Consider the following 16,173-nt stretch of genomic DNA (forward strand, 5'->3'; position numbering starts at 1 on the left):
CTTATCCATATAAAATCTTTTCAATATCTTTTCTGTGTATGTTGTTTGATGAATAAAGATCCCACCTTTTATATGCTCGATCTGCAGGCCGAGACAAAACTTGGTCTTTCCAAGATCTTTCATCTTAAACTCTTCTTTTAGAGTTTTTATAATTGTTGGAATCTCTCCAGGAATCCCAATGATATTTAAATCATCAACGTACACAGCAATTATAATGAACCCAGATGTAGTTTTCTTTATGAAAACACATGGGCAGATATCATCATTTTTGAATCCGTTTTTGGCCAGATACTCAGTAAGACGATTATACCACATTCGTCCAGATTGCTTTAGACCATATAAAGATCTTTGCAATTTGACTGAGTATAACCCTTGTGAATATTCATTGGATGGTTTAGATATCTTCAGTCCTTCAGGGACTTTCATATAGATATCCCGATCTAATGAGCCGTACAAATAGGCTGTTACCACATCCATTAAATACATATGCAGTTTACGATATGCAGATAAACTGACCAAATAACGCAATGTTATCGCATCCACTACAGGGGAATACGTTTCTTCATAATCTATACCGGGCCTTTGTGAAAAACCTTGTGCCACAAGTCGGGCTTTATAGCGCACAACTTCATTTTTCTCATTTCGTTTTCTCACAAATACCCACTTATATCCAACAGGTTTTACATCTTCAGGTGTATGGACTACAGGTCCAAAGATTTCACGTTTTGCAAGTGAGTCTAATTCAACCTTCATGGCTTCTTTCCATTTTGGCCAATCATTCCTTTGTCGACATTCTTCGACTGATCTTGGCTCAAGATCCTTACTTTCATGCATGATATCTAATGCCACATTATATGCAAATATTTCATTGACAATTGTCTTATTTCGGTCCCATTTCTCTCCTGTAAAGACATAATTTATCGAGATCTCGTCATTTTCACAATTTTCAGGTACCTGAACGTCTTCTGGCGTTATATCAGAATTTTGGACAACTGCAGGTGTCCCTACTATGTCTTTTTCAACAGGAATATTATTTACCTCTTTTCTCTTTCGAGGATTTTTGTCTTTGGAACTGACAGGCCTGCCACGCTTCTGGCGTGAATTTGCTTCAGTGGCTACTTGTCCTACTGGGACATCAATTCGAATTGGGGCATTTTCTGCTGGTATATAAGATTTAGTTATCCTCTTTGTATCGGAAAATGCATCAGGCAAATCATTTGCTATTCTTTGCAAATGTATAATCTTTTGAACTTCTAGTTCACATTGCCTTGATCGAGGATCTAAATGCATTAATGATGATGCATTCCAGTTAATCTCCTTTTCAGGAAGCTTATTCTCTCTCCCTAATGTTAGAAATTTTGATTCATCAAAATGACAATCTGCAAACCGGGCTTTAAATACATCTCCAGTTTGTATCTCAAGATACCTCACTATAGAGGGAGAATCATATCCAACATATATTCCCAATTTTCTTTGGGGTCCCATTTTAGTGCGATTAGGTGGTGCAATGGGAACATATATCGCACACCCAAATATTCTTAAATGGGAAACATTTGGCTGCTGGCCAAAAGCTAATTGCATAGGAGAGAATTGATGATAACTCGTTGGTCTCAAACGAATAAGTGCTGCGGCATGTAAAATAGTATGCCCCCAAATCGAGGTTGGAGATTTGTTCTCATAAGCAAGGGTCTAGCAATTAATTGGAGGCGCTTAATAAGTGATTCTGCTAACCCATTTTGTGTGTGAACATAAGCTACTGGATGTTCAACACTTATTCCATTAGCCATACAATAAGCATAAAAAGCTTGGGAAGTAAATTCACCAGCATTATCAAGACGAATTGCTTTAATTGGATTTTTTGGAAATTGTGCTTTTAATCGAATAATTTGAGCCAGTAATCTCGCAAACGACAGGTTGCGAGAAGATAATAAGCACACATGTGACCATCTCGAAGATGCGTCTATCAGGACCATAAAATATCTAAAAGATCCACATGGTGGATGAATAGGTCCACATATATCACCTTGAATCCTTTCTAGAAATTCAGGGGACTCAAATCCAATCTTTACTGGTGATGGCTTTAAAATTAACTTTCATTGAGAACATGCAGCACAACAAAATTCACTAGTTTTAAGAATCTTCTGGTTCTTTAGTGAATGTCCATGAGAGTTTTCAATAATTCTCCTCATCATGGTTGTTCCCGGATAACCCAAACGGTCGTGCCAAGTTATGAATTCATTTGGGCTAGTAAACTTCTGGTTTACAGTGGCATGTGATTCAATTGCACTAATCTTGGTATAATACAACCCAGATGAAAGTGAGGGTAATTTTTCTAATATAACTTTCTTATTTGAATCATGAGTTGTGATATATAAATACTCATGATTTCCCTCATTCATAGTCTCAATATGATATCCATTTCGGCGAATATCTTTAAAGCTCAACAAGTTTCTTCGAGACTTGGTAGACAATAATGCATTATTTATTATAAATTTTGTTCCTCAAGGAAACAAAATTATAGCTCTTCCGGAGCCTTCTATCACATTGCCTGAGCCAATAATAGTATTAACATATTCCTCTTTTGGCACAAGATGGGTAAAATATATATTGCTTTTGAGAATAGTGTGCGAACTTGCACTATCCGCAAGGCATACATCTTCATTACATATCCTTGCCATTCTTCTGAGTCTTCCTAAAAAATTTGATCAGAGTCTCGTGCTGATAACGTGTTGTAAAATAAAAGATATATAAAATAAAGATGTATAAATAGAAGACTCTAGTATTAAAATAATTAACTCAATAATAATTTATATATATATAATAATATTATATGTTGTAATGTATATATATATATATATATACAAAGATAGAGAGGAGTATAAAAAGTAAAAAGAAAAAGAATTGTATAAATATATATATAAAAATAGAAAAGAATATAAAGAGTAAAAAGAGATAGAATAGCATTTGTTTTTATTATTGCTATGTGTATAAAGAGAAAGAGAATAATATTCAGTTATTGTTGTTGTATAAACTGAAGCGAGGCTTCACCTATTTATACAAGTGATAGACCTTAATTTTCAACCTTCATTAACTACTAATATGCTTTGAAAAACAATTCCTTCGGTTTAAAAAAAATTAGCAGCCCAATCTCGTAAATGGGTATTCAATTTGTTGTTATCATAACACATACGTATTATTATCTCTAGCGTCTCCATCCAAACTGCCTAGCCCTCCCCCACTCCTCCAGTCTTCGCCGCCGAGCCCCAGTGGCTCCAGTGCCCTCACTCCTTTCCATTTTTCGCTGCGCTATCGAGCCAGCAGGTAGCAGCATCTTCATCCCCTGCGCTGTCGCGTCAAGCCCCTTCGCCCTGTGTCGTCGAGCCCCTGTGTCGTCGTCCCCTGCGCCGTCGTCGCGTCGAGCCCCGTCCAGCCATCGTCATCTAGCGCGTCTCCCTCTGTGGCAGCCACCGCGTCTTCCTTCACTCCTCCCTGCAGTCTGCCACTCTCTGTCTGCATCATCAAGAATGGAGCCTCTGACTCAGGTTGGTTCTTGATTTTTTTGTCTGATTTTTCACTGCTGCTATTTGTTTTTCTGTTCTGTTCCTGAGTTAATTCTGGTCTGTTCCTAATTATTTCAGTTCTTGAGTTTTGTTATTGATGTGGACCATAAACCTCGGCCCAAACAAACACAACGGCTACCACAATAGCTAGGAATCAGGAAACAGATCATCCAATAACAGAAAAGATTCTAAAAACTAACCACGGAGAGATCTGCGGAAGAGTACAAGATATCAGATGCTGCGCACAACGGCCTCTCTATCTATATAAACAACACCGAAGCAACAGAGTAAAACACACAAGCACAACACAACATCACTACTTCTTCTTTCTTTTACTTTATTTGCGGTTTACTTGAATGCCTCTTCTAACTTGAGCGTCGGAGATTCTTTTGCAGGTGTTCCACCCGCGTTGTTTTGAAAGAGAGCCGACCTATACCTCGCCCAACGAATAGTAGCACTACCAATCTGAAATTACTAAAAGCTCGGATCGCTAGGAGGTCGGCCTGGGTATCTCGGACGGAACATTTGGCGCCCACCGTGGGGCCGAGGAAATAACAACCCCACTAAACCTAAGTTTCTTTTTTTTTTATAGATTTGTGCTCTCTCTCTCTCCCCCTCCCTCTCTTTTCTCTTTTTTCAGGATTCCTCGAATCTCAGAGAATGGCTGACAACGGAATGCAGCAACCCACGCAAGCTGAGCTCTTAGCCCAGATTTCTGAGCTCCAAGCGGAAGTCCGAAGGATAGCCGAGTTGTCGTCCAACAACCGGACAGTAAAACATGGTGAGGGAGACCCCAAGAGCTCAAACCAGAATGACACGGAATCTCAAAAGCTCACCCCACCAAAAGAGAAGCTGACCATAGACAACCCCTTCTCAGAAGACATCATGAAATTTCAAATGCCAAAAAATTTTGTGCTGCCTACTGCCCTTGAACCATACAAGGGGTTCGGTGATCCTCGCGTTCATATCAGAAAATTTCAATCTATGATGTTTTTTAATGGTGCCTCTGAGCCCATACTTTGTCGAGCTTTTCCTACCTATTTAGATGGTTCTGCATTACTCTGGTTCTCTAAGTTGTCTGCAGGTTCAATCTCTTCTTTTGAAGAACTGGCGAGATCCTTCATCGATTATTTCGCTGCGTCAAGAATATATGTGCATGGGACAGACTATCTGAGCACCATCAAGCAAGGGCAGCACGAGAGCCTAAAAGATTACATGACACGGTTTGCTGAGGCAACCATGGAGATTCCAGATTTGAGCCCAGAGGTCCACCTACACGCCCTCAAAAGCGGCCTCAGACCTGGCAAGTTCCAAGAGACGATCGCAGTATCAAAGCCGAAAACATTAGACGAATTCCGAGAAAAAGCCGCTGGCCAAATGGAGATTGAAGAGCTTCGGGAAGCTAGGAAGACAGACAAACAACAACCTAGAAGGGAAGAGGAAAAGACCTTTAGATCACAAAGCAGCAAAGAGCTGAAGAAGCCTTTCAAACTTAACCCAAAGTTTGACAACTATACCCGGTTCAACACAAAGAGGGAAGACATTATAAAAGAAATTCTACACGCCAAGATGATCAAACCTCCAAACAGGGCAGGTAATTATCAAGATCAGAGGTTCGTGGACAGAACAAAGCATTGCGCCTTCCATAAAAAATTCGGCCACACAACAGATGACTGTGTAGCAGCAAAGGACCTACTGGAACGGTTGGCAAGGCAAGGACTCTTACACAAATATGTTGATGGGAGGAAGAATAGAGGAGGAATCAAGACACCAGAAACGATTAATCAAGGGAAGGAGGAGAATGACAAAAAACAGTGGACAAACCAAAGCCAACCACGAGGAGTCATAAATTGCATCTCAGGTGGCTTCGCCAGTGGAGGTACAACAAGCTCGGCTCGAAAGCGAAGCTACAGAGCAATGTTGGCAGTTGAGGGGACGACCTTTATACCCAAGGATGCACCCACTGGAGAAATCACTTTCACAGCCTCGGATTGCAAATCAGCAAGCCCAAACCTCGACGACCCTGTTGTCATCTCAGTGCAAGTGGGAGACCTATTGGTAAGAAAGGTCTTACTAGACCCAGGTAGTAGTGCCGATGTTCTCTTTTACTCCACTTTTCAAAAAATGAACTTATCTGACAAGGCCATTCAACCTTACTCCGGAGATCTGGTTGGATTCTCAGGAGAAAGGGTACAGGCAATGGGAACTATTTGGTTAAGAACTGTTTTAGGAGAAACCCCGCTCACAAAACAGTTGATATTAGATACATCATAGTAAATTGCATAAGCCCATACAACATCATCTTACGCAGACCAGCTTTAAATACTTTTGGTGCAATTGTATCTACTTTACATCTGTGCGTTAAGTTTCCAGTACAGGACGAGCTCATCGCTACAGTACACGCCGACCACAAAGAAGCACGGCAATGCTACCATACTAGCTTAAAACAACAAGAATTGAACAAAGCAATTCCAGCACGGGTACAAGCCGTGTACAGCTCGGACAACCCCCCTCTCCTTAATGAGCTCGACCCAAGGGAGGAATTCCGAGAAAGACCCCAAGCACTGGACGAGCTTGAGAAGGTAACGTTTTATGGAAACGCTAACAAGTTTACATACATAGGTAATGCACTTTCAGGTAAGGAAAAAGCTCGGCTAATAAATCTCCTCAGAGACAACGCTGACCTCTTTGCGTGGACACCAACGGATATGCCAGGCATCAACCCCAGCATTATATGCCATAAGCTAGCTGTGGACCCAACAGTCAAGCCCATGGCTCAAAAGAAGCGCAACTTGGGAGAGGAAAGACGACAAGCATCTTTAGAGGAAACCAAAAAACTGTTGTCAGCAGGATTTATCAAAGAAGTAAGGTTCACAACATGGCTATCTAACGTCGTAATGGTAAGAAAGAACACAGGTAAATGGCGCATGTGCGTCGACTTCACAAACCTTAACAAGGCATGCCCCAAAGATGCATATCCACTACCTTGTATTGACAAGCTGGTAGACAGCGCATCCGGTTTTAATTGTCTAAGCTTCATGGATGCCTATTCTGGATACAACCAGATTCTAATGCATCCTGAAGACCAACATAAGACTGCATTTATAACAGAATTTGGAAATTATTGTTACACAGTAATGCCTTTTGGCCTTAAGAATGCAGGCGCAACATACCAACGACTGATGGATAAAATGTTTAGAAAACAAATTGGGAGAAACATGGAGGTCTATGTCGACGACATGGTGGCCAAGACGTCACAAGGGAACTCACATTGCGATGACTTGACCGAGGTCTTTGGTCAGATCCGAGCATATAACATGAGGTTAAACCCGGAAAAATGTACTTTCGGTATACAAGGTGGAAAGTTTCTGGGATTCATGTTGACATCCAGGGGAATCGAAGCAAATCCTGAGAAATGTGCCGCAATCCTTAACATGACCTCGCCGAAGACTGTGAAGGAGGTACAGAAGCTCACGGGAAGAATAGCGGCCTTGTCGCGGTTCCTGCCAGCAATATCAGACAGATCTTATCATTTTTTCCAAGCAATATCAAAGCATAAACAGTTCACTTGGACAAATGCTTGTGAAGAATCTTTCAGGAAGCTAAAAGCAATGCTGACGTCTCCCCAGATACTACAGAGTCCGGAGGCTGGTAAACCATTATATTTGTATTTATCTGTATCTAGTCACGCTATAAGTTCGGCTCTTGTGCTTGAAACAGGAAAAACACAAAAACCAGTATATTTCGTCAGCAAGGTCCTACAGCCCACCGAGCAAAGATACCCAATGGTAGAGCAATTGGCCCTGGCACTGATCACCACAGCTAGAAGGCTCAGACATTATTTCCAAAGCCACACCATTATCGTGCGGACAAATCAACCACTTCGGCAAATATTAGCAAAACCGGAAGTAGCAGGAAGGTTGATTAAGTGGTCTATTGAATTATCAGAATTCGATATCCAGTATCAACCCAGGCCAGCTTTGAAGTCACAAATCTTGGCCGACTTCATTGCTGAGTTCACCTGTCTACACAACATCACCAGGCCGAGCACAGGGATGATGTATGTTGACGGAGCATCAAACAATAAAGGTAGCGGAGCAGGAATTATACTTGAATATGAGAACACAATCATAGAACAGTCCGTAAGATTCTCTTTTGAAGCTAGCAATAATCAAGCGGAATACGAAGCTCTACTAGCCGGATTGAACCTCGCCATCAAACTACAGATACCAAGGATCGTCGTACATTGTGATTCGCTGTTAATAGTACAACAGGTGAATGGCTCTTTCCAGGTAAAAGACCCCTTACTGGAGCGATATTGGAATATGGTAAGAAATCTTATCTCGACTTTCGATAATTTCAAAATTATTCATGTCCCAAGAGGAAATAACCAAAGAGCAGACATATTATCTAAGTTGGCAACAAGCAGAACGGGCACTTCGCCCAAACTATCACAATTAACGCTAGAAAAACCTAGCGTGAACCTAACATATATTTTAAGCATGTCACAGGAACCAGATTGGAGAGCACCCATTACAGATTACATCCTCCACGGAACAATACCTACCAGTGAGACAAACCCAAAACTATTCCGAAGACAAGCAAGCTTTTATGTGTTGGTCGGCGCCGAGCTATACAGGAGAGGATTTTCACAACCACTCCTCAAATGCCTAAGCAAAAAGGAATCAGCAGAAGCCATGGATGAAGTCCATGAAGGAGTCTGCGGAAATCACATAGGGGGGAGAAGCCTAGCGGCAAAGCTACTCAGAGCAGGTTACTACTGGCCGACCATACGAAGAGATTGCATAGACAAAGTAAAAAGGTGTGACCACTGTCAAAAACATGCAACGATAATGCACAGCCCTGCCGAGGTGTTACACAACACGGAGGTAAGTTGGCCATTTTTTAGATGGGGAATGGACATCTTAGGACCATTTCCAACAGCACCAGGTCAGGTAAAATTTCTCTTAGTATGTATAGATTACTTTTCCAAATGGATTGAAGCACAGCCACTGGCACGAATCACTGCAGAAAAGGTACAATCTTTCCTTTGGAAAAACATCATTTGTAGATATGGAATTCCAGGTGAGCTCATTACTGACAATGGAAGGCAATTCACTGATTCAAAACTTGCTTCTTTTCTACAGAATTTTCATGTTAAACACCATTTTAGCTCCGTAGAACACCCTCAAACAAACGGGCAAGCAGAAGTAGCTAACCGAATTATTTTGATGGCATTAAAGAAAAAGCTCGGAGAGGCAAAGGGCCAATGGGCAGATCTAGTGTCTGAGGTGCTATGGAGTTACAACACCACTATCCATTCGGCCACGGGAGAAACCCCTTTCAAACTAGTATACGGGGCAGAAGCAATGATTTCAGTAGAGATCGCCACTCCCACAATCAGAGCCGAACACCACACACAGACCTCAAACGATCAAGCTCGAGCAACTGAACTTGATACAATAGAAGAAATAAGAAACAGTGCGTCGCTGAAGCAAAGAGCTCTACAACAATTGACTCAAAGACAATATAACAGAAAGGTGATCCCCCGGGCTTTCCAAGCAGGAGATCTAGTCTTGCGGAAAACAGAAGAAGCACGACGAACTCAAGGACATGGGAAGCTCGCGGCTACTTGGGACGGACCATATCGAATCGACAAAGTACTCGGCATGGGGGCTTATACACTACAAACACTAAAGGGAAGCACAATCCCTGGAACCTGGAATGTTTCATCTTTAAAATTGTACATATCATAATCACATAGGCGCATGATGGTACTCTTTTTCCTACTCATGAATTTTTTCCCACATTGGGTTTTTGCTCAAGAGAAGGTTTTAACGAGGCCGGACGCCAACATCAGACTTTGTACGTCTTTTACAATAAAGAAATAAAGTCATAAGGAAAACATAATTCAAATCCTACCATTCTACAATATGCAGTCAAATAAAGCCGAGCTTCTTACTCGGTACACAGTCATTAAACCAAAATAACCGATGATAGTAAATCTCGGAATCAAACATTCACAAGTACAAAAACAAAATACAAAACAAAAAAATAACATATTCAATCATCTTTTTCTCCGATACTGGAATCCTCTATTAACTCTTCAGCTGGAGTCTCATCATCAACTAACTTTCCTCCAACAACAATCTTGGTAGCATCCAGTTTCTCTACATCAACTTCAGGAAACAATACTTTAACCTGGGCCACCGATCTTTCAAAACCTTGAGCAAACGACTCATACACCTCCATCTCCAATTCTCCAACACGAGCAGCCAACTGGTCATTACGAGTCTTCAGATCCTTTATTTCCTCTTCAAGGGATTCTTGCCGGCTTTGAAGATTCTCAACCTCAGACCCTTTTAATCTCAAAGAAGAGGAAAGTTCCTCCACCAACTTTTCCTTTTCCTCTATAGTTCTTGTTAGTTCATTAACAACGACAACATTCTTCTTTTCTGTTTCTAAAGCAACCTCCTGTGTCCGCCCAATAGACACAAGCCGAGCCCCGATTACCTGCAAGTGAAACATGCACAAAAACATATGACAAGATGACAGAAAGAAATAAACAAAAAGGTAAAATAATTCAATTTACCTGTAAAAAGCGACTAACACCAACCGAACCAATCCTGTTGATCATCTCAACATCAACAGGAAATTGACCAAACTGTTCAGAGAGAGTGACAAACGGAAACAGTTTGCTCCACAAAGACTTGGCGTGATCATCAACACAGTACCCATGAAGCTCTTCTTGAGACTTATATGAAGATTCTATCAACTCAAATTTTACCCTGTCATCACTCTTTAAGGTACCCAGGTTAGTCCCTTTCGTTGGCCCTACTCTTTTCCTTTTCACTCTAGGTTGAAGTTCTGATTGAATAACTCCACCTCCGACCTCTTTATCAACATTAGTAGTCGAACTTTCTTTTTCAGCCTTTTTTCTTTGATTAAAAAATGTTTTCAAACCAGCCGAAGTAATAGTAGGAACCTTCTCACCTAACAAAACAAAAAAAAAACAGAACATGCTATTAAAAACATAATAGAACAAGAAGCCATTTTCCATTTTTTTGAAAAAGCTTTACCTAGGTAATCCAATACTGATTGCTCATCAGAATCCCATTTTAGAAGTTCAGCAACAGATAACAATTCTTTAGAATCCATTTCACTAACTAAAAACTCCAAAATGTCATTATCACTAGGACACCGATCTTCCACATCTAAAACCTGTACCGTTTCCGAACACCACGAAATAGGAAACCTCTCTTCCAATGTCTCATTAATAAAAAAGGGAAATTGTTCAGGAATACTCCTAACCTTCACGAACATTTTCTTAAAATCTTTGAAAGAAGATTTGTACAACGCGAAAAGGGACCTACCAGGATGGCTACTTAGGTTAACCCACAAACCCCTACGAACACCCTTAGCTTGAAATAGAGAAAAAAACACCCTCAGAGAAGGAGCTTGCCCCAGAAAATCCATTAACACCTCGAACGCTCTAACAAAACCCCAGGAATTAGGGTGTAACTGTGATGGAGCACAGTTCAACCAACGCAATACACCACATTGAAAATCGGTAAAAGGAAACCTAACTCCAAGCTCTGTAAGAACACAACTATAAACATAGAAATAGGACCAGTCACAAATTTTTTCACAAACACGATCATCAACCCCACACGGAAGCACCTCAATTTTAACTTCACTCCCTTCCCGAACCCATACGTTAGAACCAAGAACCCCTACTGACTCCACATCATTAAAGTAAGAAGAGTGACACCTAACATTTTCATGCACCCAACTATACGGATCGCTCTCGCTAACAATGACTTGAGTTTTCTCCATTTACAGTAACGCATGCAAAGAATAGATACAGCAAAAAGAAACTAGACATTAGTCAAATAGACTAACCTTTTCTGATCATTTTCTTCTTAACACAAAGGAACTTCAGTTTTTGGCAAGGAGTCCACTAAACCACCACAAAAATTTAATATGACAAAAACGGTTCATTGACAAGAAATAGCCTTGAAAAATAATAACCATTCAACATTTAACTTCAAAATCAAAGGAGCTAGATCAAGCGGTCAGGGATACATAGAGGAAAGTGCCACGGTCATGTCCATTAAGTGTTACAGGTGCGAAAAACTAGGAAACATGATAATAATAATAATAAACAAATAAATAAACAAATGAAACATAAATAAAATAACATATCAAACAAAAACAAACACTAAAAGGAAACAGGCCCAGCTTGGGGGCTGAGGAACCACCCAATATAGTCCAACAAAGTTTTAGGGCCGAGATAGTTCCGAAGCTCGACCCGTTTCCTTCCTCCCCCTATTTTTCTTTAACAGGTCAAGCTTAGGGGCTGTGATGTGGACCATAAACCTCGGCCCAAACAAACACAACGGCTACCACAATAGCTAGGAATCAGGAAACAGATCATCCAATAACAGAAAAGATTCTAAAAACTAACCACGGAGAGATCTGCGGAAGAGTACAAGATATCAGATGCTGCGCACAACGGCCTCTCTATCTATATAAACAACACCGAAGCAACAGAGTAAAACACACAAGCACAACACAACATCACTACTTCTTCTTTCTTTTACTTTATTTGCGGTTTACTTGAATGCCTCTTCTAACTTGAGCGTCGGAGATTCTTTTGCAGGTGTTCCACCCGCGTTGTTTTGAAAGAGAGCCGACCTATACCTCGCCCAACGAATAGTAGCACTACCAATCTGAAATTACTAAAAGCTCGGATCGCTAGGAGGTCGGCCTGGGTATCTCGGACGGAACAGTTATGATCTTTAATTTGTTCTTGATTCTTGGTTGGCATATTTTCTGCAGTTCTCTAGTATTCTCTTGGTTGCTATTCTTGATTCTTGATTTTTGTTATGATTTCTTACTGCTTCTATTTTTTCCTGTTCTGTACTCGAGTTGATTCTGTTCTTGATTTTTGGTTCTTGATTTTTCACTGCATCTATTTTTCATTGTTCGTTTCTGTTCTTGATTTTTGTTCTTGTATTTTGTCTGCATCTATTTTTCACTGCCAGTTTCTGTTCTGGTCTTCATTCTTGATTTTTTGTTGATTTTGAATTTGTTCTCTAACTTCTGTGGTTGTGGTTTTTTAATTATTTTATTTTAGTTCGTTGTTTGGTGTTCTCATTTCAATTTTGGTTTAGTGTTCTCTTTTCTTATTTTATTTTATTTTGATATTTCAGTTTGATATTAAAACATTGAACCAAATCGAATCGAATATTTATGTACAATTAGAATGGATGACTTTTCCTCTAAAAACTGAACCAAACCGCATCGCTAACAACCTCTATTGAGTAACTCTGAATGGGCGGCAGGCGGCTGAGACATGGTGGATTGGTGGCAAAGAAACCGTGCATCAAAAAAACTGGGAGACATTCTCATTGTGGCCTCCATCACCAAAGCTCTCTCCGAATCAGGAGGAACACGCAACCTCTCTCCCTCTCTCAAACTCGCACATTCCATCATCCTCAACGTCCTTTCCAACCCCTCCCTCCACCCTTCCAACAAGCTTCATTTCTTCTTCTGGTCTCGTTCCCATTCTTCCTCCCCTCTGCCCTCCGTCACTGCCTACTCCACCCTCTTCTGCACTCTCTCCCACCCCGCCCATCTCCACCATGTCCCAGCCCTCCTCCACTCCCTCAAACAAGGCTCCCTCCTTCTCGATTCCCACTCCTTCAAGCTTCTCCTCGATGCTTCCATCCTCTCTTCTAACTTCGATTTGGCTCTACAACTCTTGGATTACATGCAAGATCTTGGCAGCAACTTGCAACCTCACATCTATAGCTCTGTCCTCGTTGCTCTCGTTAGGAAGAACCAAGTCCCACTGGCTTTGTCCATCTTTTTCAAGCTTCTTGATTCTACTGCGGATGGTTTTGATTCCAACACAGCCAATGAGTTGTTGGTTTCTCTTAGGAAAGCAAGCATGAAGGTGGAGTTCAAACAAGTTTTTGATAGGCTTAGAGAGAAGAAAGGTTTTTATTTTGATACTTGGGGCTACAACATTTGCATCTATGCATTTGGTTGTTGGGGTGATCTTGGTGCTTCTTTGACCCTCTTCAAGGAGATGAAGCTGAAGGATAAAGAGGAGTTGCTGGATTATGGTTCCCGCGGCCACACTTGTTCTTCTGTTGGACCTGATTTGTGCACTTATAACAGTCTCATTAGTGTGCTTTGTAAGGTTGGCAGAGTCAATGATGCACTTAAAGTGTTTCAAGAGCTTAAAGAAGGATCTGGCCATGAACCTGATAAGTTCACTTATAGGATCCTTGTGCAAGGTTGTTCCAAGACTTACAGAGTACATGATGCCACCGTGATTTTCAATGAGATGCAGAATAACGGATTTCGCCCCGATCCTGTTATTTATAATTCTATGCTTGATGGATTCTTGGCCAGGAAGGTTAAAGAAGCCTGCCAACTGTTTGAGAAAATGGTTGAAGAAGGCACGAAGACATCTTGCTGGACATATAACATTCTGGTTGATGGCTTGCTTAAAAATGGGAGACCTGAAGCCGCGTATACTCTCTTCTGCGACCTCAAGAAGAAAGGCCAGTTCGTCGATGGGGTTACTTACAGCATCATTGTGCTGCAATTTTGTCGAGAGGGTCAACTTGAGGAGGCACTACAATTGGTGGAAGAGATGGAAAGCAGAGGTTTTGTTGTTGATCTCACTACGATAACATCGCTCTTGATTAGCATTCATAGACATGGTCGCTGGGATTGGATGGACAGGCTTATGAGGCATGTGAGGGAGAGTGATCTGGTGCTTAGTGTTCTCAAGTGGAAAGCTGGAATGGAGGCTTCTTTGAAGAACGCAAAGAGCAAGAGAAAGGATTATTCGCCAATGTTCCCTTCCAAAGGAGACTTTAGTGACGTCATGAGCTTCATAACTAATGCTCAGGACGTCACCCTTGATTCACAGCACGGTTCAGATTTTCAAGACAAGGAGAGTTCCGATAACAAATTTGATGAGTGGTCATCATCCCCACACTTGGATAAATTGGCCGAGTCCTCGCTTAGCACTTCCCATCTATTTACTCCTTCTCGTGCTCAAAGAGTTCAAGAAAAGGGGCTAGATTCTTTTGATATTGATATGGTGAATACTTTCTTGTCTATATTCCTGGCCAAGGGAAAGTTGAGCTTGGCTTGCAAGTTATTTGAAATTTTCACTGATGCAGGTGTGGATCCTGTGAGTTACACTTTTAATTCTATGATGAGCTCCGTTGTCAAAAGGGGTTATTTCACTGAAGCTTTGGCTATCCTGAACCAAATGGGAGAAAATCTTTGCCCAACTGATATAGCAACATACAATATGATAATTCAAAGTTTAGGAAAGATGGGAAGAGCAGATCTGGCCAGTGCTGTTCTTGATAGGCTGCTGAAGCAAGGTGGCTATCTCGATGTAGATATGTATAACACAGTTATCAATGTTCTGGGAAAGGCAGGCCGAATTGATGGGGCGAACAACTTCTTCGAGCAAATGAAGAGCAGTGGGATAAATCCCGATGTTGTCACATATAATACATTAATTGAAATTCACAGCAAGGCAGGACGGTTGAAGGATGCGTATAAGTTCTTGAAAATGATGTTGGATGCTGGGTGTCCTCCTAACCATGTAACGGACACGACATTGGATTATCTGGGAAAGGAAATCGATAAACTGAGATACCAGAAGGCATCAATTTTGAGTTCAAGAGATGATGCTTCTTGAATGTAGTTCTTGTTTTGGTGTTTTCACCCCTTCTTTGATCACAGGCAGTGTGCTTTGTTGTTATGAAATCACAGCAATATTAATTGAAGCTTAAAGACAAGAATTCAGGTCTCAGAACGACTCAGATTTGATTCTAGTACGTGAGGCCACTATTTAGTCATGTGGTGGAGTTAAGATGAAATTCATGTACTGTTGTTCACCATCAAAAATTGGTTATCCATACTTGTCTATTTCAAGCATAATACAATATTGGGGTGAGACTAGTATCCAATTCAATATGCAGGCCCGGATCCGTAATATCTTTCCCAGTGGCCAATGTGAAAGATGCCTAAAAAGTGTTTGATAATCTCCATCTGCCAAATCCATGATGCAGTGAGGATCTGTGCGAGCAAGGAGGCACAGGTTTCTTTTTCCCTCTGCAAGTGATTAGATTTAAACTCAATACTATGTTTAGAGTACTCATTATCGTGTGTCGTACAAATTATAAGCAAACTTCTTAATTACCATTATCTGGATCCTTGTAATTATTATATCATTCTTTGGTTTTTGTAACTGAATATGCGAAACTGCCATTGATATAGTTACTGCTGTCTTTAGGATATAAATATATATAATATAATGCAAGTGACCATATAATTTGGAGAAGGAACTTTCCTTAGCTGCGTATGTTATGTTTGCCTTTTGAAAATTTTATCAATACATATTGGCTTATCCATTGAAGCCCTTCAATCTCCATGCAAATTTGTTAGCAAGTTTTGATCCGAGACTTGTATTAATATAATGAAGAATGTTAGAGGGTCAGCAGAATTTATTATTTTTGACCCGCAGTTAACTAACAATTAAAAATGTAGGCTAAAAGTAAGTTGTTGGATT

The 16,173-nt window shown here is 40.7% G+C and overlaps 2 protein-coding genes across 2 annotated transcripts; one reads left to right on the forward strand and one right to left on the reverse strand.

Annotated features, from left to right (window-relative positions):
• Window positions 1–3,224: 3,224 nt before the first annotated feature.
• On the forward strand, window positions 3,225–15,967 carry LOC107629520 (pentatricopeptide repeat-containing protein At4g01570-like). The gene is made up of 2 exons (XM_088507021.1): window positions 3,225–3,546; window positions 12,776–15,967. Exon 2 carries the CDS (start codon window positions 12,919–12,921, stop codon window positions 15,298–15,300), a length of 2,382 nt encoding a protein of 793 aa, XP_088363147.1. The 5' UTR covers window positions 3,225–3,546; window positions 12,776–12,918; the 3' UTR covers window positions 15,301–15,967.
• Window positions 9,624–11,396, reverse strand: LOC110269955 (uncharacterized). The gene is made up of 3 exons (XM_088507843.1): window positions 10,640–11,396; window positions 10,153–10,553; window positions 9,624–10,073 (listed from the first exon to the last, which is right to left on the reverse strand). The coding sequence occupies exons 1-3, from the start codon at window positions 11,394–11,396 to the stop codon at window positions 9,624–9,626; spliced, it is 1,608 nt and encodes a 535-aa protein (XP_088363969.1).
• Window positions 15,968–16,173: the final 206 nt, after the last annotated feature.

This window comes from Arachis ipaensis, chromosome B3, assembly GCF_059453495.1.
Source record: "Arachis ipaensis isolate K30076 ecotype BB chromosome B3, ASM5945349v1, whole genome shotgun sequence".
In the NCBI taxonomy this organism is placed as follows: domain Eukaryota; kingdom Viridiplantae; phylum Streptophyta; class Magnoliopsida; order Fabales; family Fabaceae; genus Arachis; species Arachis ipaensis.

Coding starts and splice junctions, on each gene's coding strand:
- LOC107629520 (XM_088507021.1), top strand. CDS start 12,919: ATGGTGGATTGGTGGCAAAGAAACCGTGCATCAAAAAAACTGGGAGAC.
- LOC110269955 (XM_088507843.1), bottom strand. CDS start 11,396: ATGGAGAAAACTCAAGTCATTGTTAGCGAGAGCGATCCGTATAGTTGG. Junction 10,554..10,639: donor ATCAGTATTGGATTACCTAG/GTAAAGCTTTTT, acceptor TTGTTTTGTTAG/GTGAGAAGGTTCCTACTATT. Junction 10,074..10,152: donor GTGTTAGTCGCTTTTTACAG/GTAAATTGAATT, acceptor TTTCACTTGCAG/GTAATCGGGGCTCGGCTTGT.